The 27,893-nt window shown below is 42.7% G+C and overlaps 1 protein-coding gene across 5 annotated transcripts in view; it reads left to right on the top strand.

The window, feature by feature from the left end:
• Window positions 1-27,893, top strand: part of CHD6 (chromodomain helicase DNA binding protein 6) — a 193,015-nt gene that overhangs the window by 32,590 nt on the left and 132,532 nt on the right. For 4 of the 5 annotated variants that reach the window (XM_061127304.1, XM_061127305.1, XM_061127306.1 and 1 more), the window contains one exon: window positions 19,388-19,444. In XM_061127304.1, the coding sequence (XP_060983287.1) occupies window positions 19,412-19,444 (33 nt within the window). In that variant the 5' untranslated portion in view covers window positions 19,388-19,411. Of the gene's footprint in view, window positions 1-13,122; window positions 13,232-19,387; window positions 19,445-27,893 lie in introns of those variants that run through there. The other variant, XM_061127307.1, reaches the window with a different exon arrangement.

Here is a 27,893-nt window from a genome sequence, read left to right as displayed (position 1 = left end):
ACAATGTTTGATTGTCCTCCTGTGTATATTCAGAGTAGTTGATGGGGTCATGTTGGCGTAGCCCTTTGTTGTCAAGTTGTGTTCCCCCATTTGGCCAGTGGAAATCCATTGGGTGACTTCGGACAGCCTGCAGATTTCCAGTTCTGTCCACCTTTCACCTATGGTCCTAATTTAACCCTAACTGATGATTGTTGCCTGAATCATTTATTTCAATATTGTTAACACTTTAAGAAGACTGAGAGACTTGTAGAAAATGAAATGAAACATTTTGATTTAGGAACTTAAAAAAAAATAGTAAATTGAGGTGTCTGAAAAATTTGTTTATGCAAAGTACTTTTTTTGGTCTGATTATGTTTAGTGAAAGAAGTGTTGTGTAGAAAGGAATGTTTAAAAAGTTGTATGTGTAGGAAGTCCCTGGCCGTCCAATGGTTAGGACTCATTGCTTCCACTGAATGGTTGCTTGTTTTGTCTTAGTCTGTTAAGTTAATCTGTGTGGATCAGAAAATGACTAGATTCTCAAGAATCTGAACACTGTTGTAACAGTGTGATGTTTTAAACAGTTGGGTATCACTGATAGGGATGAGTTAATACGGAACTATGAGGAAGCATCCTCAGGTCATTCTTTCCTTTTTAGTAAGTTTCTCTTGAAGGAAAAAATGAATTTATTATTACCTTTCTGTATTTTAAAAAATCCAACTTACTTATTCACCTGGAGAGCAGAGAACTCAGTAAAATAGCAGATATGTTACTGTTTTTGCAGGATTCTTTTCCCATAGGTTTTTTTTTTTTCTCTCTTCCTCCCTTTCTCTCTTGGTGTGTGGTTTTTATATATACTGGGTCATAGGGAATTTTAAGACATAGGATCCTTGGGAAAGGGTTTTTCAAAATCTGAGATCAAATACCCTCATTTTAAAGTTGAAGAAGCAGAGTCAATTCCTCTGTTTCATTGGTGACTTTCCTGTGTATCTGCTCTTGTTTGTTGCTGAGTGAGGTGGCTAGTTCCTCAGAGATAAGATAAACCATAAAATGAGAGGGAGAAGTATGAGAAATGGTTGAATCTGGTGAAATATAAATTCAAGGTGAATATTGTATGGAGTGCATGCTAACACAGTTCTTGGCTAGAATTGAGTTAATAAAGACAGGCCACACGTGAGTTGCCCTCGTGTGACTGACTCAGTTCCAGGATGGTACCAGACTCTGCAGTGGGAGGCTGGCCCCTCACCTGGCCTTTGAAGGGGCGCCTTTGCCTGGGCACTGGTCCCCTGAGCGGGTGATGCCAGGCAGAGCAGCGGGGCTGGTCTCACTTGCTGTGCATGATGTGAGCAGCACCAGCTGTGCTCTGGAGGAAAACGTGAGGTTTCCTTCAACAAAGTTAGTGATGTTTGTACAGATGTTTTTTAGGTTTTTTTTACTGACCATCTTTTAAACTCTTGGTTCTTATACTTTTGAAGTTGTTTCTTCAGGACTTACAAAAACAGTCACATAGATAAATAATAATTTTGTATCTTTCTTCCTAGGGGCTTCCCTGGTGACTCCGGTGGTAGTAAAGGATCTACCTGCCAATGCAGGCGATGCGGGTTCAATTCCTGGGTCGGGAAGATCCCCTGGGGAAGGAAATGGCAACCCACTCCAGTATTCTTGTCTGGGAAATCCCATGCACAGAGGAGTCTGTCTGGGTACAATCCATGGGGTCAGTCAGGCACAATTTAGCTACTCAACAACAATCTTTCTTCCTAGTTTATACATCTCATAATTTTTCCATATAGTCTCTAGAATGTCCAGTGCAATACTTGATGGATAGTGTCATCATCTTTTTCCAGACTTCTTAATAGGAGTGCCTTTAGCATTTCATCATGAGATTTGATTTGGTTTCGGATGGATGTTTATGAGGGTCAATACTGCTCTAACTAGATAAAGTATCTTAATTCAGCTTTTGATTTTGCAAATTAAGGAAGAAGCAACATAGAAAGTTCAGGAGCAAGCTGAAAAATATGTAGAGTATTAAATTATAACGTGAAAGTGAAAGTCGCTCAGTCGTGTCTGACTCTTTGCGACCCCGTGGACTATACAGTCCGTGGAATTCTCCAGGCCAGAATGCTGGAGGGGGTAGCCATTCCCTTCTCCAGGGTATCTTTCCAATCCAGGGGTTGAACCCAGATCTCCTGCATTGTAGGCTGATTCTTCACCAGCTGAGCCACCAGGAAAGCAGGAAAATGTTAAATGCGTGGGAATATTTATCCTAGAAAAGAAAAAAACTGTGGGATAATTTCATTATCCTCAAGTGTAGGTAGGACCTGTGCTGGTAGATTAAATCTTCCAGATGATGTTGAATATGAGAGAATAGCCTAACGCTCTGGGGATGCTGTCGGGTCAGAGCACCACCAGATGTCCCTACATACCTTTCCCCAGGCAAAGGCACTACACCCTTGAACCCAAAAGACAAGCTTCCTTCCTGCTGCAGTGCCCCCCTCGAGCGCCCTCTGCTGACCAAGCTTAACATCACACTTTCTGTAAAGGGAAAATTCTTCAAGAGTCCAGTGCTTTATCACAGAGCAGGTACTAAAGGGTGAGTTTGGAGTTGAGAGGCAATAAACTGATAACTGACACTGAAGCCAGGCAAGACTACATAGTCTGTAATTCCACTTTTATAAGATGCGGAAACCAGCAAAACTAATCTGTACTGTTGGAAGTCAAGCCAGTGGTTACCCTCAGAGAAAAGTCGTAGTGACCAAAAAGGAGTGTGGAGGGGGCTTTTTAAAATAAATGTTTGTTTGGCTGCTCCATGTATTAGTTGCAGTATGCAGAATCTAGTTCCCTGACCAGAAATTGAACCCAGGCCCTCTGCATTGGGAGCGTGGAGTCTTAGCCACTGGATCACCAGGAAAGTCCCTGGCTGAGGCTTTTGTAAGTGCTAAGAGTGTATTGTTTCTGTTAATCATTGCTGGTTACATGTGTGTTCCATATGTGAAGCACTATACTTTTTTTTAATGTATATTATACTTCAGTAAAAGTAAAGGGGCGGTACAGTCTGATTTCAAAAGGATAAATTTAAAATTAAGATGCAGTCTCGAATGGGAGAAATACAAAATAATCCAGGGTATCTCAACCTTTTTTTATTTTTGAAAGCCTGTTTGAGGGCTGTTTAACTTAATGTCAAACAACAGTATCTAATTCATTCAGCAAAAAATATTAACTGGCAGACCACTTTTTTTTTTTTTCTTTTTAAATTTGGGACCAGAGTGTTAATACTGAAGTCTTCTGTAGAGCAATATACTTCTCATGTTGTTGACCTTCTTCTTAGCAAGTCTTAGAACAACAGCTTCTTACTTTTTTTTTTTTTAATGGCTTTTCAGATACCGCTTTGTTCTTAGTCTAAATATCACTGCTCTCCTCTGTGAGCATTATCTTTGCTTTTATCTTTGTCATCACATTCCTTTCCTTCAAAGCAGGTAAATCACCAGATCCCTTTTGGCCTGGCTAAGAAATCTGGGGGTTCCCAGTGCAACTCTCATGTAAGGGTTAGTGGACGTGGGAACTATAGATCCTTGATTCAGGAATCCGTGGTTCGGGAGAGGCTTAGTGTGTGGCTTTGCTACCAACAGAAGCAGGTCAGTGCTGTGGTTTGTTTAGGAATAGATAACTCTGGGTGCAAAATCCTAAGGAATTCACCAAGTTGGAAGTTGGCCTTGGAGCCAAGAGATGGATATGGAATCTCTAGGGGGGTCATATTTCCCAGAAAGCATAGGTTGCTAGGAAAGGCTGACCTTATACTGTGGATAGGATTTAGGGTGAATTTTAAAGAAGAGTTGGCTGTGTAAAGCCCCGTTGTTACTAAATCAAAGTGAATAACAATAATAGGTTTTGTGTACAGAGCTTGGTGTCTCCACATAAGGTTATGGTTGTGTTCATTCTTTGAATTGCTGGTGGCAACACTTTGGCCAGGCAGAGAGTTACCACAAACATACAACACAGCAGGCTGAAAACCAAGAATGATTGCCTTGCAAAAATAGTTTCCTTGTATTTTTTAACCCTTAAGTCATTTGAGGGAAGAAAATAGTGTGAGTGGTGAAACTAGCCAGTGAGCCTTTCATTTATAAATTCAATCTGGAAGATCGAGAGTTTCCTGACTTGTATTTATTTCGTTTGATTACTAGCCTGAGCTTATACTTTGTTGTTGTTTAGCCCCTAGGTCATGTCTGACTCTCTTGCTACCCCATGGACTGTAGCCCGCCAGACTGCTCTGTCCATGGGATTTCCCAGGCAAGAATACTGGAGTGGGTTGCCGTTTCCTTCTCCAGGGGATCGTCCTGATCAGGGATTGAACTCGCATCTCCTGCATTGCAGGCAGGTTCTCTACCGTTGCTTATACTACACGGAGTGTATGGGTACCGACTATGTCACAGGCTCTGCCCTAGGCATCGGGGACTGATGCAGTCCCTCGGCCCACTGGAGAGTTACTGTTTTATATTCTTCTGTTTGAGGGTGGCCTTTAGTATACTTGGCTGTGACATGCAGCTTTGTCACCAACTCCTTTAGGATCTGGGGAGCCTTTAAAAACTGTTACTTGGATTTCACCTCCAGGCTAATGAGAGAGCTTCCCGACTTGTGTTTATTTCATTTGATTACTAGCCTGAGCTTATACTTTGTTGTTGTTTAGTCCCTAGATCATGTCCGACTCTGTTGTGACCCTCATGGACTGTAGCCCGCCAGGCTCCTCTGTCCATGGGATCTCCCAGGCAGGAATATTGGAGTGGATTGCCATTTCCTTCTCCAGGGGATCTTCCCCACAAGGGATCGAACTCGAATCTCCTGCATGGGCAGGCGGATTCTCTACCATTGCTTATACTATGCCACCAACAAAGGGGCTTCATTTGCAAATATAGCATCTTAAGGAAAGGGTGCGGGTGATGGAAGGTATGATTCTCATTCTGCACATGTACTCCAGAGTGGCAGTTTGGACATTTGCAGTCCTCCAAAACTGCTCATCTGCATCTAGAACGTCTTGAATCACATCCCTATGTCTGGTTCTCAGTGCTCATGCTCATGATGCATGGGAGCATTGGAATGGGTGGTATAAATACATGGTAGGAATATGAGCGGGAGATCATGGGTATTAAGGAGATAAATTTATATTTCAAAATGGTTGTCTTTTGATCTGTGAATGGATGCTATTTATCAGGTAAACTAACAGACCCCGTCTGTGGTTCTCTCAACTCATCCTGGGCATGAATTCTGTCATCTACCAGACCAGTCCTCCTTAAATAGTACCACGTGCCAATCTGAAAACTTGCTGAGTTTTACTTCTGGTTGAGCGATTATCTAGGTATTAGAAGTCAGTACTTGTAACTATATGTTGTTTGCTCATATATTAATTTAAAGTGGGTGACTACATCTATACCAGTGATTAGGCAGATTAGATGGACCACACATAACATAGACGGTGTTAACAGCTTTTCCGTCAGTTGGCTTACATTTGCCGCGGGTGGCCTCTTGAGTATTCTGCTTATTGCTTGCAGTTTCTGCTCTTAGCATCGTCGCACAACCAGATTTGGATCACCAGGGCGTTTTATTGGCAGGAGATTCTGGTTGCTAGCCACCTGCCTCACCCTTCAGCCAGTGCTTGTCAGAGCTTGCTTTTGCAAGGAGAGCTTTCTCCCTCATCCGTCACATCAGGCAGTGCCTTGTTACATGTATTCCCCCACAGCCTGGTTCTGCATTTATCACAATACTTTTCTTCTTTTTAGATTTCAGGGAAGGGGGAATTGAGGATGGGAGAGGATTAAGAACAATTTAATCTTTTAAAACTCCAGAGCTTAAAAAAAAAAGATCTTCCTCAGATTCTGTTAAAGAAAAATTTTAGCCCCTAAAGAAATTGATGCTTTTGAACTGAGAGTCCCTTGGACTGCAAGGGGATCCAACAAGTCCATCCTAAAGGAGATCAGTCCTGGGTGTTATATTGGAAAGACTGATGTTGAAGCTGAAACTCCAGTACTTTGGCTACCTGATGCGAAGAGCTGACTCATTTGAAAAGACCCTGATGCTGGGAAAGATTAAGGGCAGGAGGAGAAGGGGATGACAGAGGATGAGATGGCTGGTTGGCATCACTGACTCCATGGACATGGGTTTGGGTAAACTCCGGAGTTGGTGATGGATAGGGAGGCCTGGCGTGCTGCGGTTCATGGGGTCGCAAAGAGTCGGACGCAACTGAGCGACTGAACTGAACTGAACTGAAAGAAAGTGCAGGAGGTGCCAGAGTTGAGCAGCTTTTAGGAGGTGAAATGACTCTGGAATCCATCAGGGCGCGGCATCCTCCTGGGTTTGCGGCAGGTGATTTAATGTATGATGTGGAAATTCAGTTTCAGGGTTTCACCTTAAAACTGGAACAGAAGGAAATCTGTGTTAGATTCAGAATCCATTCTTTGTCTTGTTTCTAAACAATAGAAAAAAAGTCCACCTGGAAAAATCTTGGGTGTTTATTTTATTTGAACACAGCAGAGTTGTAGAAGTCGGGGAAAGAGCCTGTCTTTTTAGTACAAGGAATCCCACGAATTTATTTGATGTCTTCAGATTGTAGACTGGTTTGCACTTGGACTGGCTCTTCTGTTTCCTGTAGAATGAAGAGTGCTGAGCCTGGATGGCCATAAGTACGTGATTTTTCTTGTATTATTTACCCCAAAGTAAAAGCTCTGCTGAGTGTTGTCTGTGTTATGATTTTGTTAATGTATGTTTACTGTGTTTCCTGCTGTCTTGGATAGCCATCAGATAGAGTTTGTTCCTTACTGTAAATTGCTCCAAAATCGTTTTGTTGAACAATTCAGCATTCAAATGGGAGGTTTTAGGAAAGTAGATAAAGAATTTAAACAATTACTTGGCAGTTATATCCCTAAAGATTTTTTAATCTCTGTTTATCTTATGAAATATTTGTATAAGTTATTTTTTTCCTTATATGTAATATAATATTATCTGAAGGGTCCATCTAACTTAAAATGTGCTTAAAAGGTCTTCTTGAATGATAGTTTTATCAAGCTGTTTTAATTGCTTCCTCTTCACCCCAAGGATGGATCACAACCATCTACTAAAGCCTGCTTTCTTTCTTTCTATTTTTCCTCTTGAATGTAGTGATCTATAGGATATCTTTCTAATCTCTGTCCGCTCTCCAGTGGAACATCTCCAGTCCTCACCTCCTGGTGACTCAGAAGGTGAAGAGTCTGCCTGCATTGTGGGAGACGCAGATTCGATCCCTGGGTCGGGAACATCCCCTGAAGAAGGAAATGGCAACCCACTCGTCTTCTTGCCTGGAAAGTCCCATAGACAGAGGAGCCTGGCGGGCTACAGTCCATGGGACCGCAAAGAGTCGGACACAGTGATTTCACTTTCCTCACTTTCCTTTCCTTTCGGGGAGGGCATGGCCTTACTGCGTTTCTAATCTCAGGTTTGCATGCCTCAGTTTCCCTCAGTCACTCCTTCAGCCCTTCTAACAACTGACAACAATCCTCACCTCTCCCGCTATTTTCATCCAAGGCAGTTTGGTGTAGTGCTCAGAGGTCTGAATTGGAACCTGGGTAATCTAATCCTCATACATTTGCATAATTGTGGCCTTTGGGTAGTTAGGCTACTCTGACCCTTAAGTTTCATTATCTTAAGCTAGAAGGATTGCATTGCATGACCTTAAAGTTCTCTCCCTTCACTTTGCATATCTTTACTGTTGCTTCAAATTTAGCGTGTCCAAAAGAGAACTCATCCATCTCCTCTCACAAAAGATAGTTTTTGTCCCTATTCTATAAATGAGAGACTAAGACCTAGGAAGATTGAATAAATTGTACAACTCATATTGCAGTTGTGTCCAGAACCTAGATATCTTCGTTCAAAAAGTGAAAGCGTAGTCGCTCAGTCATGTACAACTCTTTACAACCCCTGCCAGGCTCTTCTGTCCATGGAATTCTCTAGGCAATAATACTGGAGTGGATTGCCATGCCCTTCTCCAGGGGATCTTCCTGACCCAGGGATCGAACCTGGGTCTCCCACACTGCAGGCAGATTCTCTACCATTTGAGCTTCAAGGGAAACCCCTGCAGGTATTATTCTTCCTCCACAAATGGCATTAAAAGTGCCACAAATCAAAAAGGTCTTGCGTTACTGGTGAAGTCTCTTGAGACTGAATATGGAAAGTCATCTGTAAACACCCTGTCTTCTCACATAAGGTTATAGCTTGAATCTTTAGAGCTCTAAACTTTGAATGGGCTTGGCTGTTAAGAGATTGGTTTCTTCGGTCCTGTGTTCACAGATGAGATAATTCCTCTTCTGGGTCAGTTGACATTATAGTGTAGGGTCTGATGACAGAAAGGAAGGGCAGTCAGGTTTTACTTTACAATGTGTTATTTGATAACCCTGGTAATGCCTGGCCACTTGCTTCTACTGCTGTCCTTAATGGTGATTCTTATCAAGCAAATTGATTTTCATCACTAGATTAGGAGTTGACTTGATTGAAGAGATGAACTGGGATTTGAGTTGATTTTTCTCCTTTTGTATTATGAAAATATGTCTCATTCATTATGAAGATCAGAGTGTTTGGCTTTGTAATCTCAGAGGTCCCATTCAGTTCTGATTTGGTGAATGCAGCATTGTTGAAATGTTGCTAGTCACTTCTAGAGAGCTTCCTTAGTTTATACCTTTATACCATCTAGAGGGCTTAGTTATACCTTTATACCCCTTTACACCATTAGGGCTTCCCAGTGCTTACACCTTCATGCCACCGGGGCTTCCTAGGTGGCTCTAGTGGTAAAGAACCCGCCTGCCAATGCAGGAGATGTAAGAGGCGTGGGTTTGATCCCTGGAGGAGGGCATGGCAAACCACTCCAGTATTCCTGCCTGGAGTATCCCAGAGAAGCCTGGTGTGCTACAGTCCAGAGGGTCCACAGAGTTGGACATGACTGAAATGACTTAGCACACTTAGCACATACCATCTAGATGGGCTTCCCTGGTGGATCGGTGGTAAAGAATCTGCCTGCAACGTAGGAGACTCGGGTTCGATCCCCGGGTTGGGGAAGATCCCCTGGAGAAGGAAATGGCAACCCACGCTAGTGTTCTTACCTGGGAAGTCCCACAGACAGAGGAGCCTGGTGGGCTACAGTCCATGGGGTCACAAAAGAGTTGGACATGACTTAATGACTAAACAACAGCAATCATCTGTTATATACAACACGTTATAATAAGGAATTATGGCAGTGGTAGACATTTGTTGAAGTCAATAGTAATGAGTTTAAAGCCTTGTTATTTTGTAGTTGACCAACAGGATGCCTCTCAAAATGGACATTTCTAATACTCTTGATCCAATAACAAGAGTTTTCTAGAAGATTATTGCTCTTACTGCTGATTATGCCTTCTCTCACAGACAAAGATTAAAGTCAGTACTCTTCATTTGCTTTTTGGCTTGCATCACCCACATAGAGGGTAACAGAGCTTTTAGTATAATGCATTGAGTGTTTAAAACAATTTTTGAGGGGCAAAACATCTTAAGTTAATATTGGAGGCGGTAGTTGTACTTTCAAGCCAGCAAAACAAAGAGCTACCTCAGTTTGGAAGTTGTGGCAGTGCTAAGGCCTTCTCCCTAGTATTGTGGACAGATATTTCAAGTTAGGCATCTGCATTTTTGGAGAGAAGGTTCTTTTAGTCTGTGCCTGGTTTATTTCCCTTACGTAGGTATGATCCTTCTTTTTTGACCCACCATTGATAAATCGTGTGTAATATTCACATATTCACTCATTCACAAAATACTGTCCTAGGAGTTAGATATATAGTAGTAGTCAAAATAGATAGGGTCCCCGTCCTTGTGGTCCTCTTTTAACCTGGAGGGATGTGAATGCTTTTGACTTGTAGGCATGAGATGCTGTGTTCTTTCCAGCCTGTTGTGGAGAGCATCACAGATCACCCCTTAGAGATTAGCTCTAGCCTAAACTGTTTGTGCGTGTGCAAGCTCAGTCGTATCCAGCTCTTTGCAACCCCATGGACTGTAGCCCGCCAGGCTCCTCTGTCCATGGGTTTTCCCAGCGAGGATACTGGAACGGATTGCCATTTCCTCCTCCATGAGATCTTCCCAACCCAGGGATCAAACTCACATCTCCTAGGTCTCCTGAATTGACAGATTAATTTCTTTACCATTGAGCCACCTGGAAAGCCCTAAACTATACAAAAGATAACAGAAATAAATCTAATTTGTAAATTTTATATGTTCCCCCCCCAAAAGATCTAATTTACAAATTCTCTATGTCAAAAAAAAAAAAAACCTTTCAGGTATCAAAAAATTAATATATATGAATCAAAATCCTTTTTTTTTTTTTTTTTTTTTTGTGCTGTGCAATCTTTGGTGGAAAAAAAAACTCATTCAGAGCCTTGAATATATAGAAAATACTTAGAAGTTGGTGCAGAAGCATTTTCTCACTCCAGGTTGAGTTTTCTGGTTGTATGGAAGTCTTCTACTAGATCATAGGATCTTTGAAAGGAAAGCGCCACTGTTTGTCATTTGAATGGCCTTCCATTGTGGGTTACTAGAAAAAAAAAAAAAGAATTATTGAATGGTAAACTTGTTAATTATTTAAAAAAAAAAAAAAAAGGAAGAAGAAAGGTGGGGAAAGCTCCCAGAAAGCAGATACAGAGAGACAAAAAAAATTTTTATTTTATTTTATTTTATTTTTTTATTATTATTATTATTATTTTTTTGTCATACATTGATATGAATCAGCCATAGATTTACACGTATTCCCCATCCCAATCCCCCCTCCCACCTCCCTCTCCACCCGATTCCTCTGGGTCTTCCCAGTGCACCAGGTCCGAGCACTTGTCTCATGCATCCCACCTGGGCTGGTGATCTGTTTCACCATAGATAGTATACATGCTGTTCTTTTGAAATATCCCACCCTCACATTCTCCCACAGAGTTCAAAAGTCTGTTCTGTATTTCTGTGCCTCTTTTTCTGTTTTGCATATAGGGTTATCGTTACCATCTTTCTAAATTCCATATATATGTGTTAGTATTTTTTAATGAGAAAATTAGAGGTATAGCCCAGAAGGTCTATCATTCAAATACAATAATAGGAGTTCTATTACAAGAAAACAATAAGGAGGAAATTATGAGGAAATAATACAAGAGTATTTCTCAGAACTGAGACAGGAGTTTTTAGCATGTGAAAGAATTCACCAGGTGCCCAACCTCATGGATAAAAATAGCCCCAAGGTACATCATTATGAAAAGATGCTCCCTTGGGCTAAAAGCTTTCTGTGAAGGAAGAGAGGTTTCAGATAAGGGATTAGCCATCTCAGTGGTTCAGATTCCTTAACAGGCGTTGGAAGGAACAGGGCTGTGGTGAAATGTTCTTGAAATTCTGAGAAGGAGTCCATCTACAGCTTGTGATTTGCTGCCCTCCAAGCCATCCAGGTGGACTGTGAGCATAGTCAGACACGAAGGTCTCGGAACTTGGCATTTCCTAGTGAGTGAGTGGACGTTGCGATTCTCCAGAATGAGAGCGTAAACCCTCAGAGAGAAGAAAGAAACTTGGGCGACCACGCAAGGGTGACACACAGAATGCGTCCCCAAGAGGATGGCGGTGAGAGGCCCCGGTAAGGGGAGGTGGCTCTAAAGCAGGCTGAAGAGAGCCCTGAGACTTCAGATAGAATGGTACAAGGGGGCGGAAATGCACCTAGGTTGAGAGGAATCCTACTTTTAAAGTTTTGGGGGAGCATTTTCCGGTAAGTGAGTGACTCACAGAAAACAAAGCACATTTTTAAATTTAAAGGTACTTGCTGTCTTTAGGGGGAAAGATGACACACAAAAAGAAAACTTCAGCACAGTATAGTTCATATCTTAGCTGTGAAACGAATATTGATTTAATAATAACTATACCAGGAAGATACAGTTCATCTTCTGTAGCAGGGGGGCTACGTGCTTTTGCCGTTTTTTTTTTTTAAAATACAGACAAAGCCGTACGTTTGCATGTTGTCTGTGGCTGTTTTCATGCTGCAGTGGCAAAATTGAATAGTTGCCACAGAGACTGTGTGGTCTGCAAAGCCTAACATATTTATTATCTGTTATTTTATAAAAATGTTTGCCAACTCCTGTTTTATAGGAAGAAGCTGATAGAATACTGTGTAAAATCACAAAAAGGTCTGATAGCAGTATTAGCATGTTTTTTAGCAATCTTATTTATTGATACTGACGTATAGTTGACCGACATTATTGTGTCAGTTTCAGGTGTGTGCTTCAAAATCAGGGAGTGTGAAAAATCAGGGAGCGTGATACTTTCATCTTTCTTCTTCTTTCTCAGGATAGCTTTGGATATTTGGGGTCTTTTTTGGTTCCACACAAATTTTAGGATTATTTGTTCTATCTAGCTCTGTGAAAAATGCCATTGGTATTTTGATAGGGATTGCATTGACTCTGTCGGTTGCTTTGGGTAGTATGATCATTTTAACTGTATTAATTTTTCCAACCTGTGAGCACAGTGTATCTTTCCATCTATTTGTGTTGTTTTCAGTTTCTTTTATCAGTGTCTGATAGCCTCAAACTACAGGTCTTTCAGCTTCTTTGTTCAGCTTATTCTTAGGTATTTTACTCTTTTTTATGCAAGTTGCAAATGTTTTCTTAATTTCTTTTTCTGAGAGATCATTATTAGTGTATAGAAATGCTACAGATTTCTATTATTAATTTTATATCCTGCAACTTCACTGAATTCATTTACTAGTTCTGATGGGTTTTTGTTGGAGTCGATAGTGTTTTCTTTATAAAGCATCATATCATCTTCAGATAGTGATGGTTTTACTTTCCAGTTTGGATGCCTTTTATTTCTTTTTCTAGTCTGATTGCCCGGGCTAGGACTTCCAATATTGTGTTGAAAAAGAGTGGCGAGAGTGGGCATTCTTGTTTTGTTCATGATCTAAGAAGAAAAGCTTTTCACTGTTGAGGTTGGTATTAGCTGTGGGTTTGTCATTGCACTCAGTTGATCAGTCTTGTCTGGCTCTTTGTGACCCTTTGGACTACATCCTGCCAGACTCCTCTGTCCGTGGGATTTTTCAGGCAAGAATACTGGAGTGGATTGCCGTTTACTCCTCCCCCAAGGGATCTTCTCGACTCAGGGATTGGATGCACATCTCCTATGTCTCGTGCGTTGCAGGCGGATTCTTTATCGCTGAACAATTGAGGAAGCCCCGTGGGTTGTCATATATGACCTTTATTATGTTGAGGTATGTTCCCTCTGGGCCCACTTTGTTGAGAATTTTTTTTATCATGAATGGATGTTGAATTTTGTCAAAAGCTTTCTCTGCATCTATTGAGATTACCCTAATGATTTTTATCCTTAATTTTGTAATCACTGTTTTTAAGAAATATTTTGAAACATAGCAGAAGGAAGAGCTGTAGATCAAAAGATTACCTCTGGGAAGAGTGAGTCAGGAATGGGGAGGAGTAGAGTCAGGGGAATATTTTTTGTTTTAAGCTGCATATTATTGAATTCTTAAGCTAAGTACATGTATTACTTTGAAAAAGCATGAATGATGAATGCTAAGAAATTTGATTGGACGTAAAAGAACAGTAAACAGGAAAAGAAAAAGAAAGGCCACCAGTTATGATAAAGAAGGTAGGAGCTCAAAGCCTTTTCTGTAAATATCGCTTTCCCATTTATTCACTCCCTTACTCCACAGGTAATCCTTTATGAGTCCAGATGTCGGGCGCTGAGCCTGATGCTGCAGGACACAGTCCCTTCCTGGGGGGCGCGGAGGCACGGAGCTGATGGCACAGAGATGCGGGGAAAAGATGACGCCATGGTGGTATAGCTGCTATGGCTTAGCGCTCCTCAGAGGTGCTTTTAGGGGCTTAGGGAAGTCAGGTAAAACATCCCAGAGAACATGACGCACAAGTGTTGAATTTTGAAGGATAAGAGAATGAAGTGGAAGGAGGCATAGCCTGAACTTCAGGTGTTCAGAACAGTTGGCTGAATGGTGGAAGGTAATGTCAGAGCAGCAGACATAGAGTAGAGGCTGGATCTCTTATGCAGGGCTCTGTGCAGTGAAGAAGTTTTCTTTTCTGAAGACACTGCAGAGATAATGATCTGATTTGGCAGATACTTTAGGAAAACACACGCTTGGTGCAATGAGGGTAATGGTATGAGGGTGAAAGGCACTTAAGAATAGAGACACTTAGGAGGCTGGATCAGGTGAAAAACACCCCCCACCCAAAGTGGACTGGGGAGGATCCTCAGGATTCAGGTGTGAGGAAGGAGTTAAGGGAAGGGGAAGGGGTTAAGGACAACTGGACTCTGGGCTGGGTGGCAGGTTGTGGGACTCTGACCTTCAGTGGGAGACATAGGAGCGGTGGGGGGGGGGGGGGGGGGCGGGTGTGTGAAAGGCAGCATTGAGTTTGGTTTTGGAAGAGTTGTGGGATTTGTGGGGTATCTGTGGAACCCCTGATTGGAACTGACCAGGATATGGATGGATAAGTCCACTTAGAAGTCAGGAGGACTTGGATTTGGGAAATGGCACCCCACTCCAGTATTCTTGCCTGGAGAATCCCATAAACAGAGAGGCCTTGCGGTCTACAGGCCATGGGGTCGCAGAGTCCAACACGGCTGAGTGACTGAGCACACACCTGGTGTGGAGGTGAGGTTTTGGAGTCGAGTGGAGAAGTCAGAGCCCACGTGGAATTTATTAACACGTCATTGACTCTGTCCTGTTTTGGAGTGATGTGATTAACATTGCCACGTGAAGTTGTTAGACTGTTTAGCCATGGGGACACTGACATTTAAGAGTTGGGCCTTACAATGTGAGGAGCCTATGGAGGAAGCTAAGCTTTGGAAGCCTGCAGTCAGAGGGAAAGCTGGAGAGAACGGCCTCCAGGAAACCAGTGAGATGGGAGTTTTAAGAGGAGAAAATGGTCTGTAGCTACAGTGCTGCAAGAAACTCAGGATAAGGCCTTAGACTTGTTAACTAGGGAGTCATTGCAGAGAGGAGCTTTAGGGAAGTAATACGGAAGGAAGTGATGATTCAGGTGTGGGATTTGTTACTGTTCTGAGATAGAGTTGAGCCTGTTTGTCTTCGGAGAGAAGGAAGTGATTCTTCATGGAATACATGTTTATTGAGTCCCCGTTGTGAGCCCATTGCTTTTTCAGACTCAGGAAGTTCAGCGTGAACAAAACAGAGCTTCACTCATGTGTGTGCATCTCACAGGTAATAAGTTCGTAATCAACTAGACGTAATACAACATCAGGTAGTAACAAGTGCCAGGAAAAAAAGCTAAATCAGGGTGAGAGAAGAGAGAGTGGGGACAGGGGCTGGGGGGAGTAGGGGGTTAAGGAAGACTTGGGCGGCAGGTGACATCTGAGGGGAAACCGGAACGAAATGAGGAAAGACTTGCTCCAAAGTGATCTAGAGGCTGAGGTGGCTGAGAAGCAGGAGAGGATGGACCCCAAGTACTGATGGAAGGATAGTTGTCCTCCGGAGAGGGGGGCCACCTTCCTTCCCCTGCCCTTGAGGGACTCCCAGGACAAGTGACACCAAAGTCTGCCAGAAGGCTTATGTGCGTCCCGTGTCCTGATACGCTCTGATTGCCATTGTCAGCCTTTTTGTAGGTGAGGAGACAAAGGCTGACCACACGGAGGAACTTGGAGATGGCGCTGGGGAACAATTGTTGAACTGGAGAGGGAAAAAGTAATATATTTCAGAATGTTCTTAATGAACCTGCACCCATTTTTCTTAGTATAAGCTTCGCTGTGAGTGTTAAGAGGAATGGCAATATTTATATTGTTTACTTTTTATATTATTAACAGCTAACTTTCTTGTAAATACTGCTTTCATACATGAGCAGTGAAATGCATTGAGGAGTTCTCCCAGTTTTCATGTCATTCAGAAGTTACACACTTCTAAATTTTTATTGTTTTTTGGCTGCCCTGCAAGGCATGTGGAATCTAGGCCCCCAGCCAGAGAATGAACCCTTGCCCTCCAACAATGGAAGCGTGAAGTCTCAACGACTGGGCCACCAGGGAAGCCCCAGTTACACACTTTTTTTTAATATACTTTTTTAATACGCTCTCTTGACAAGTTTCCTGGTTTGTCCACACAGGAGTTTCAGAATATGTTTGTATTATGCTTCTAATTAAATTGTGGGACTCTGAAATTACTGTTTTAATTTGCACTTTATTGAACCTAAAGGATCTGTCTAATCACAACTTTTGGGTGATGTCAGCACAGCAGCAGAGGCTGTGAAACCATTTCCAGTGTTGTGCAGAAGTACCTGCTTTAGTGTATATCTTGTTCGCTATTCCTGCTGCATAAAATTTAGCTGCACAAAAAGATTAGGTAGTTTTGTGTTTTTTTAAACACTTGCCATCAAAGAGGTAAAAAGGTAGAGAAAACCTCAGAGAGAATGCCTAGTAAACTACTAGATGGTATTTGGAGAAATAAAAGTCAATACATGCTTATTGAACACCAAATTGATGCTGTTGATGACAGATGCTATCTTGTGAAGTACCCACATGCTGGTGGGTGGCAATCTATCCAGGTACTAGAAATGACTTCACAATCACAACGCAAGGTTGGCCAAAGACCTGCTTTCAGTGAATGAGAGTAATCCTTGGCGTGTGGGGTCTTAGTTCCCCAACCAGGGATCCAGCCTGCACCCCCTGCATTGGAAGGTGAAGTCTTAACCCCTGGACCACCAGGGAGGTCCCGGAAGCAGTTACTCTCATAGCAGCATCACTGGGATGCACTTGGATTTCACACACATTGTCTCTCTCAGAGAATGGAGTGGGTTTATCTGCACGGCGTGAAAATCCCTGAGGGTGCGGGTGGCAGTATCTCACATGTGAACACGTGGTGGTGAGATTTGGTTTAGGATCTTTTCACCAAGCTTTTCCTCCAAGCCTTCTCTCTGCTGAGGAACCACATTCAGGCCTTACTTGGGTCAGCCCCACACCTTCCCAGTCTTTCTAGCTTCTGCTCATCGGCCGCCTCTGATCTTCCCAGGCCCTGTGATGACCAGGACCCAGGGAACAGTGACCCTCTGCAGTACCTGAGCTCTGCTGTGACAGTGTTTCCACACTGTCTCCAACCCCATCCCTGAGCTTCCTGTCAGCTTGATTTCCTACTGGCTGGCTGCCTCTGGGTGGATTCCTGAAAGCGGAACCGCTGCAGCCCATAGATCTAGGTGACACGTTGCCTGAGTGCTTTCAGAAAGCTGTAGACGATGAACATGCCAACAGTGACGATCAGCTGGACCTGTTTTCCCCATATTGCAGGCAGCGTTGGGGCTCTGTTCATTTGCATGCTGGTTTGTGGACCTTAGTCAGAAATTGTGTTTTTTGATGTCTCTACTGCATTATACTTGATTTTTTTTTTTTTTTGATATATTAAAAGGTGATTTTTCTTGGCACTAGACTTTTTCTGCATTTTGTAAGCAATTGATTTCATTTTGTTGGGTAGAATTTTATTTGAGTTACATGTCTGGTTATTGATAATATCCCTTTTGATTAGCCAGAGTTTATTTCCCAAACTTCCTTCTTCATTTCAAAATTTTTGACAGTTTGTGATGGTTGAGAATGTTGGTTTTCTGGGGTCTTGCTAACTCAAAATTGAAAGATAAAGGAGATAGACTTTTGTGCTAACATAGTTGACCTAAAGTCGACTCCACTGTATTGAAGTCCAGAGCGTAAGATTCTCTGAACTGCCCTGATTTCAGAGCCCTTACCTTGCCATCTCTCAGAAATTTATGGTTTTCTTGAGGTAAGTTCATTGTTTCATCAAATGTTAGTCCTCACACCGATCCTTAAAAGCACTATTTACTAACTTGGTTTTCCCTATTCCTGACTTGGCCAGTTCTTCTCTGCCGCCCTCTCTTTCCCCCTTGGTCTCGGGCCTGCCTGTGCCCACTTTGCCACTTGTTGCTTCCATGGATGCTGTGTTCTTTGCAAGCAGCAGTATCCTGGTAACATGTTACACTCCTTTGAATAGAAAATGCTTCTGACTCTTGGAGGAAAAGAAAACCCTAAATCAACAGACTTTAAACTGTAATTGTGGTTCCCACGGATGATTGAAACCCCAAGTCCTTCATTTTTCTCAGTTGCATCAAACACATCATGAGCCCACTTAGGGGAGACTGCCTTGGTTTAATCTAAAAGTTCTCTTTGACGCCTGCACATACCGCCGTCACTTGCATGTGAGAAATAAGTATAACATAAGGATAATCATGCGCCTCTGGGATGGGTTCCTAGCTCTGTGGGATGTCCAGGAAATCAAGGTAAACAATGAATATGCAGTGGTGTCTACATCCAGACTAGAACCGGAAGCCGAGTATATATACTATGATCTTTCCTTTGTTTGTCTATGGGGGAGGTGAGAGTGGGTGATTCAGGCAGCCCTACATTCTGGGTTTCCTAGAACAGAGGTCCTTCTGTCCCCTGGATGCCCCAGAGCACTTCTAACCTCTCAAGTCACTTGCTGGGCTCTTGTCGCTGTGCTGCTCAAAAGTCATTTATGAGAAGCTCAGTGTCGTCATGGGCTTTGTGGTTGGAGCCTGGGAATGGGACTTAAGTCCTGGGTATAATAAAATCATTAGGAAAAAAATCATGGAATATTGAAATAGAATTTATTTTGTCAGTTTAAAATGCACATGGTTTGAAACATCAAGTAATGTAGGACAGCATATGATGAAATGCAAGAGTGCCCTGTCCTGTCTCATACCAGCTCCTCTCTGCTTCAGAAGAACCACTTTTAACTCTTTCAGCTCTTTCTCTTTTAAAAATATTTATTTATTTGTTTGGCTGCACTGGGTTTTAATTGTGGCACATGGAGTCTAGTTCCCTGACCAGGAATTGAACCCGGGCCCCCTGCACTCGAAGCATGGAGTCTTAGCCTTTGGACCGTCAGGGAAGTCCTTTAACTCTCTTTTTTATTGTGCATATTTCTATTTCCAGATATATCAGTTATAGATACTATTTACTAATTTTCTTCCCCCCCAAAATGAGGGCTTTGCTTCTTCAAGTTCTAGTCCCTCTCCACCCTTCCACACCCCCCAAATATACTCATGGCATCATTTTCGGTTCCTCTTTGAGTTCCCTTTGTGATTTAATGTGCCAGCATTTTTTATAACTTGTTTTATCTACGAAGACAGTATCTTTTTGACTCTGCTGCATCTAGAGCCAAAAATGAGGGCTGGGGACAGGAGTAGGTAGGCTTAGGCTGGTGCACAGGGCTCTCAGGAGTGTCAGGCTGGAAGATTGCTAATTGTAAATGTTCTGGGGATGTAATCTTCCATTCTCTGTTTTTCTTATGGGCCACAGCTACTCTTGAGATAATCTGCAATGTTTTATTGTGGATTTTAACATAATTTTTGCCTTTTTTTATGTTTTACAGAAATAAAATAATTGCCTTTAATAGATGATAATGAAAATACAGAAGAAAGAGAAGCAGGTAAGAGATCACCTATCTTTTAAGTGAGTGAATCCAGCTCACACTAGTGTTTTTTTTTTTTTTTTTTAACAAGAGGAGATGCTGGCTTTTCTGGCCTCTCTCTCAGCCTCTGGTGGTTACCCTGATTCCTGTGTTTTCCATTCTCCACATGGTAACTGAGAGCTCTGTCCTGAAGGACTTAATATATAGATTTGTACTGTGCTCAGGTCAACTCCATATAGGAATAAATGTAATGAAGACTGTAAATCAGAATATGACTCAAAATTAGCTATGTGAAAAAGAGATGTTCCCCCTTGCACCCCCAGGAACAGCTTACCAAGTTTTTATAAAGAGAGAAGTGCTCATTTCTTTATAGTTTACATATTTATTATTTTCGATGTTCAGTTAAACTAAAAGCAGTCTATCACAGGCCTCCTATTTATCACAACCTGCAGAAGTTTTCTCCTGCAGAAAATAGTGAACCTCTCAACTGTTTGGCACCATTTGGTTTCCTGAAGGGGAGGGGAGTTGATAAAATGTTTGGCCTGTGTGACCCATCTTGCTAAGATCTTTCTCCTCAGTTGGTATTATAGTTCTGTGTTCCAGGTGGTTTCCTATTCAGAGCAACCCAGAGACTTAAGCCAGTGAGGCCCAGGGAGGTGAGATGAGGGGACCAGCCTCGATCTCCTGGAATTGGGCTGGTTTTCCTTGTACAGAATTGATAACAACTTGGTAACCGGGGAGGTCTGAGTCTCTGCTCTTCAGCTGGAACCCATGCACGGAGGATGGGTGGGACCAGCCACTTTCCTGTCTGCTTCTGTGGATCACTCAGTAGTAAAACACAGGGTGGTCTAGGGATATGGTTCCAAGGAAGACCCTCTGTTCTTTCTCCAGCAGACAGGTCCTTGTGAAACTTCAAACTAAAACAGCCTGTTCTAGGAAATAATTGACTCATCTGCTGCCTAAAGGCTGTCTACACTCCCGATTTCTTCCTGTCCTAGCTCTTTAGAGTCACAAGTTAGCAGACAAACACTGCAGAGCATGCAGTTCCATCTGCCAGAATTTTCTGCTATGGATATACTCAGACAAGTGTGCAAAACTGGGTGTATAGGCTTCGTGGCTGCTTTGTTTATAAGAGCAAAAATGGAAAAGAACTTATGTGTCCATCAAAAAGGGGACTACCGGAAGGCTTCATTTTACTGTGCTTTACAGATACTACTTTTTTTTTAATGGAAGGTTTGTAGCACCCCTGTGTTTAGCAAGTCTAACAGGGCCATTTTTCCAATAGCATTTGCTCACTTCATGTCTCGGTGTCATGTTTTGGTAATTCTCTGAATATTTCAGACCTTTTCATTGTTATTTTATTTGTTATGGTGATCTGAGATCCGTGATCTTTGGTGTTGCTATTGTAATTGTTTTGGGGTGCCAGGAACTGCACCCATGTGAGACAGTGAACTTCCTGGATAAATGTGTGTGTTCTCACTGCTCCACTGGCCGTTCCTCCACCATTCACCTTCTCTGGCTTCTGAGCCCAAGAAACAGCCGTTCCTTGAGACACAGCAATATGGAAATTAGGCCACTTAATAACCCTACAACGGCCTCTAGGTGTTCGGGTGAAAGGAAGAGTTGCTTGGCTTTCATTTTCAATCAAAAGCTAAAGGTGATTAAGTTTAGTGAAGAAGGCACATGGGAAGTAAAGACAGGCTAAAATCGAGGCCTCTTGTGCCTCACAGTTAGCCAAGTTGTGAATGTAAAGGAAAAGTTCTTGAAGGAAATTAAAGGTGCCACTCCAGTGAACACATGAATGATGAGAGTGCACAGCAGGCTTATAGCTGATGTGGAAGAAGTTTTAGTGGTCTGGGTGGAAGGTGAAGCAAACCACAACATTCCCCTGAGTCAGAGCCTCATCCACAGCAAGGCCCTAACCCTCTTCAATTCTGTGAAGGCTGACAGAGGTGAGGTAAGTGCCCAAGAAAAGTTTAAAGCCAGCAGAGGTTGGCTCATGAGGTTTAAGGAGAGAAGCCATCTCCATAACATAAGAATGCAAGGTGAAGCGGCAAGTGCTGATGAAAAGCTACAGCACGTTATGCGGAAGATCTAGCTCATGTGATCCGTGAAGGTGACTACGCTACACAACAGATTTTCAGTTTAGACAAAACAGCCTTCATTGGAAGAAGATGCCATTTAGGACTTTCATGGCTAGAGAGGAGAAGTCAGTGCCTGTCTTCAAAGCTTCAAAAGACAGGCTGACTCTCTTGTTAGGGGCTAATGCAGCTGGTGACTTGAAGCTGAAGCCAGTGCTCATGTGCCATCCTGAAACTACTAGGGTCCTTAAAAATTGAGCTAGATCTACTCTGCCTATAGTCTCTAAACATAAATTCCATAGCCTGGATGATAGCACATGTGTTTACAGCATAGTTTACTGTTGAGTCCTACTGCTCAGGAAAAAAATGACTGCTCATTGACAATGTCCATGGTCACTCAAGAGCTCTGATGGAGTTGTACGGTAAGATTAATGGTGTTTTCATGTCTGCTAACACAGCATCCATTCTGCAGTCTTCGGATCAAGAAGTAATTTGACTTTCAAATCTTACTATTTAGGACATGTATTTTGTAAGGTTGTAGCTGCCATTGATAGTGATTCCTCTGATGGATCTGGACAAAGCAAATTGAAAGCCTTCTGGAAAGGATTCACCATTCTAAATGCTGTGAAGAACACTTGTGATTCACAGGAAGCGGTCAAAATGTCAACATTAACAGGAGTTTAGGAGAAGTTGACTCCAACCCTCATGGGTGACTTTGAGGGGTTCAAGACTTTAGTGGAGGAAATAACTGTAACTGTGGTGGAGAACTAGAAGTGGAGCCTAAAGATGGGACTGAATTGCTGCAATCTCATGATAAAACTTAAACAAATGAGGAGTTGCTTCTTATGATGAGCAAAGAAAGTGGTTTCTTGAGATGGAAACTGCTCCTGGCGAAGATTTGATGATTGTTGAAATGGCAACAAAGGATTTAGAATATTGCACAAACCTAGTTGATAAAACAGGAGCAGGGCTTGGAGGATTGATTCCATTTTAAAAGTTGTACTGTGGGTAAAACACTGTCAGACACCACTGCATGCTACAGAAAACTGTTTGTGAAAGGAAGACTTCATCAGTGTGGTAAGCTTCATTGTTGTCATTAATAAATTGCCACAACCACTCCAGCCTTCAGCAGCAACATCCTGATGAGTCAGTAGCCATCAACATCAAGGCAAAACCCTTTATCAGCAAAAAGAATATGACGTGCTGAAGGTTCAGATGACGGTTAGCTTTTTTTTTTTTTAGCAATAAAGTGTTTCAAATTAAGGTATGTAGATTGCTCTTTTTTAGAAATAATGCTATTGCACATTATTTTAGTAGACTTCAGTATAGTGTAAACGTAACTTTTATATGCACTAGGAAACCAAAAACCCTGTGCGATTCACTTCACTATGATACTTGCTTTATGTGGTGGTCTGGAACTGATCCTGCAGTATCTATGAGATAGGCCTGGGTTTACATCATAGCCAGTACCAGTGGAATATTATGCTGCTGTTCCAAAGAACATATTACTTGAAGAGAACCCCAAACCCTCAAACTATTGTCATTTATGATACATGGGCAGATTTATAATTCTTAAAACAATCTGCATATTTAATTTTTTAAACACTATTTAAGGTAAGCTTTCATTTCAGTAAAAAACAGTTCAGTTCAGTCGCTCAGTCTTTGTGATCCCATGGACTGCAGCACACCAGGTTTCCCTGTCCATCACCAGCTCCTGGAGCTTGCTCAGCCTCATATCTGTCAAGTCAGTGATGCCATCCAACCATCTCATCCTCTGTCATCCCTTTCTCCTCCTGCCTTCAATCTTTCCCAGCATCAGGGTCTTTTCCAGTGAGTCAGTTCTTCACATCAGGTGGCCAAAACAAACCAAAAAAAACATTCTTTATGAAAATTATTCCAACATGAATTTTCAGAGTCATATTAAGACCTTTGATATGTCAGCTGGCTATTACGTAGCCTCAGTGAGATGGGTTTTCATTTAGACCTCATAGTCAGTGTTGATGGCTAGTGCAGGGTTCTTACGTAAAAGTTAGGTGGGGTGGAGAAGCAAGTTAATTAAGTGGAGCAGTTGCTGCCGCTTCTCTTCCAGGTACTGGTGATAGGCTCTACAGATGCCTGAACTGCAGGATGCTGCCAAGCATGAAAATAGAAAAAAAACCTTCCCGCCAAAGCAATCCACAGGCTCACAAACCGATCTTTGGACATACCTTAGCATATCCTCACTTTTGTCACTGCCCTGATTCATTTTGTGCTCTGAAACGCACTTGAGAGGTCAGAGCAGAGGGACTGTGCAGGAACACTGGCTGCATGAGGCGTGACAGGTGAAACTGTGATGATGGAGCCTGAAGAAGGGGAGACTTGGAAGAATGTTGGAGAGAAGAGGCAACTGCATCAGTCTGTCTCGTCTGTGGATGCGTGTGGACACGTGTGGAGAGTCCCAGGCGGGCAGGCTGTAGCTCCAGCTGAAGAAGACAGTCCTGAGAGGTTGAGCCGCTCAGCTGTGGCCTGTGCCTTGAGGGCAGTAAGCTCCCCGCCCCTGCAGAGGCTGGAGAGCCGTTTGCTTGGGTGTCAGAGGCCAGGAGAGGGGAGCCTGGGCTAGATGGCCTCCGAGGTCCATCCTCACTAGAATCCTAGGGTTTGCTGTGTATGGTGTTTGTCTGTTGGTACCAGAATAAAAGTATTTTAAGCAGATTTAATTTTTAATTAAAATACATAATTATATATTACATGGTGGTTCTTTCAGCTCATGTTGCTGATGTCACTCAGTCTGTCACTAGCTGAGACAGACACAAAGCAACTTTTCAAAAACAGAAATAAGCTGCTGAGTTTTAAATTCTATGAATAAAGTGATGCTGAATCTGTTTACGTGTAGGAAACACTGGAATAAAGACGACCACGTTTCAACAGTGAATAGCATTGCCTCGTCTCCTTTCCTGACCATAGGAGTCTGGGAAGCTCTGGTAGTGAGGCGTTGGGCCAACATCAAAGTGGCGACGAAAGATCTAGGATCTGTGACTTTTGGCAACTGTCGATATGGCTGCAGAGAATTGCCTTCCTCTATTTAACTGGGCTTCACTCGGGAAAACTAGCCCAAAGCTGGTGTTCTGAGTGTTATGAGAAGAGGCAGAAGTAACAGCAGTGAACTTCTTCCGCTGTTGATACGGTTTATAGTCTTCTCATCAACTCACTGTCTGATGTCTTAGTTCATCCTTTTACCACTGATACGGTTTATAGTCTTCTCATCAACTCACTGTCTGATGTCTTAGTTAGTTCATCCTTTTACCACTGATATGGTTTTGGAGAAATTTTGCAAGTTTGGAGAAACTGTATAACACTTAGTGACCAAGGATCAAAAGTTCTCATTTGCAGAGGGAAAAGGAAATACAGTACCCAGTGCTAGCAAGATTCGTCCTTAGGATGGTGGTTGTAGGTCTTCTGGTAGCTGCCAAGTGCATATTAGATTTTCTTTAACCCTTATCTTGGGGTCCTTCTGGGTAGTGTTGAAAAGTCCGAGGGTTTTTTTGTTTGTTTGTTTTTTAATTAAAAAAAAATTTTTTTTTTAATCTTTAAATTTTTAAAATTTAATCTTCAACCTTCTGCTAGATTGATTGATTCTTCATGTATTCTCCCATTCTTTTCTGGGAAACAAATGGATTTGTAAAGAGATGGATAGAAGAGGAAAGAGTTAACAGTTTTCTGGGGAAAGGTTGGGGAGATAGCAGTGGTGCTGGGGAGTGGATGATGGAGATAAAGTGGAGGTGCTTAGAGATTCTTGCTAATTCTGTTCCTAAGTTTGGTGTATCCAGAGCATGAGACGGCATCGTGAAGGAGTCAAGAGCAGTGGCTCTTAAAACCAAGCATGAAACCTGGTCTCAGATCACAGCTCTGCTGCTCACTGGCTGTGTGACTTGGGCGAGTTATTTAACCTCTCTGAGCTTCTCTAGAAAATGAAGTTGTAGTTGGAACCATAATATACTTCCTCTTAGACCTGTTTTGAGACATAATCTGTTTGAGAATACTCAGTCCTTAGTAAAATCAGGTATTATTATGATCTTTGCTAGCATCTATTTTATCCTTCAGATATAAAAACAGTGCTGAATACTCAAGAGTAGCTATGACTAAGATACAGGAAAAGCACCATTCCCTGTCCACACATGCAGTATTCCTGACTCTAGGCCCTGGTCTTTCTGGGCTTTGGTACATGGCAGTGCTGTTGGCCAGAGTTTGCTGAAGTTCTGGGCTCAGAGGCCCTGGTAGCCCAAGCCTACAGTGAAATTCCAGGTGGGTCAGAAAGGAAGAGGAAGAGGAAGGAAATTAGTCTTATTTTTCTGTATTTGTTGACCTACTTGGTTTAGAAGATGCCACAAAAACATTCTGGAAGAGGCCTGCCCTAGCCTCGGATGAAGCAAACATCATTCCAGTTTGACAGATTTAGAGAATTGAATCACTTTGAGCTTTTGGTTTGTCCATAAAGGCCATCCATAGTTGTTTAGAAATAAAACTCATAGTTTCTGGAAACAACACTTGTTAACAAACAGGCACTTATCAAATAATTTCCCCCTCTCTTACTCTTTTCCTGTTAGCATCTAAATTTGATAATCTGCCTGCTCCCCCACCCCATTTTTGTTACTGCTTGGAATGACAAGGTTTAGGTTGACTTCACCTAAAGATATATTTAGAGATGTCGACTTTCTAAGATTCCTGGAACATTGTAAGATAAAAACCCAACACCACCCTGTACCCTGTTTTAATGTGGAAATAGAGGTGGGGACCAGGAATGCCCAGGTTCAAGGGCTTTGGGGTGGACAGGTTTTGTAGAAATGACATCACCAGATGTGTTGATCACTCTTCAGTTCTTAGCTTACTTGCTCCTCGGCAGCATTTGACACCTGTGATCATTCTGTCCTAAAAGCGCTCATCCTCAGGTTTCTGTGAAGCTGCACTTCCTTGCCCTTTCCCCCTACATCACTGACCTGATGCTCCTTCTCACACGGTGTGTAGGTTCTTCCCCCTCTGGGAACCATAAGCATTAGCGTTCCTCAGGTTAGGTCCTTTTCCCTCTTCTCTCTCAACCCATTCTTACAGGACAGTCCAATGTACTCTTGTGGACATTTCCCTTGGAAAGTATATCCAAGAGCCTCCTGGACACCTGCATCTACCTTACATACCTAAGGTTTCCACTTTAGATCCCTGAAACTGAACTCTTCCCCTGGCGCTAACCGGCTGTGACTGTGAGAGAAGGGACAGGATGGAAGTGGCTGCTTTACCGCCCGGAGCACAAGACTCTTAGGTGCAGAAGGACTGAATATGCTGAATGCAGGGGGAAGACTCAAGGAGCACAGAGGGGCACACACACACTTCCTCTCTCCCTCTCTGATACATACACACTCACTCACTCACTCACCCTGCCTCTCTGATACTCTCGCTCCTCAGAGGAATATGCTGAATGCAGGGGGAAGACTCAAGGAGCACAGAGGGGCGCGCGCGCGCGCACACACACACACACACACACACACTCTTCCTCTCTCTCTCTCTGATACATACACACTCACTCACTCACTCACCCTGCCTCTCTGATACTCTCGCCCCTCAGATGAATATGCTGAATGCAGGGGGAAGACTCAACACAGAGGGGACACACACACGCACACTGACACTCTGCCTCCTCAGATGAGTCTTGCTATCTCAGCACAAATCTTTGTGCTGAATGATGAGCGTCCCAGTGCAACTGCAGTATCAAAAGGCAAGGCCATGTGGGGTTTTCTGTCTTTACTGTATTCCACAGTCAGGTAACTATGACAAATACTCTTTCAGATGAAACAGAAGGCAAAAATATAAGACAATTCTAATTTTAATTGGGAAGTAGGTTTGCCACCTGAAATGTCCACAGACCCAACTTGTTAATAGGAGCAATTACTTCTTATTTTGTATTTTAATTTTTTTATTTGGACTTAAAAAAAAAAGACAGGTCTCAAACTTAGTTAAGCTTTTCTGCTTAATTTTATATTTAACTGATTTCTTTAGATTAAGTAAGTCTGCACATAGAGCATGGGCTTCCTTGGTGGCTCAGTGGTAAAGAATCCTACCTGCCAATGCAGGAGACGTGGGTTCGATCCCTGGGTGGGGAAGATATCCTGGAGAAGGAAATGGCAACCCGCTCCAGTATTCTTGCCTGGGAAATCCCGTGGACGGAGGAGCCTGGTACGCCGCAGTCCATGGGGTTCCAAAAGAGTTGACTAAACAGCACCACATAGAACACTTTCTTCTCCCGGGCGAATGTGGGAGGCCCTGAAGCAGACTGACAGCAAGGCCCCACGGGGCCGCTCACTGCCGGGTTGAAGCCAGAGGAAGAGTTTCTGGGCTAATGGTGTGCGGAGGCCTGCCCA

This window comes from Dama dama, chromosome 23 (assembly GCF_033118175.1).
Source record: "Dama dama isolate Ldn47 chromosome 23, ASM3311817v1, whole genome shotgun sequence".
Classification (NCBI taxonomy): domain Eukaryota; kingdom Metazoa; phylum Chordata; class Mammalia; order Artiodactyla; family Cervidae; genus Dama; species Dama dama.
This window is presented reverse-complemented; position numbering and strand designations above follow the sequence as displayed.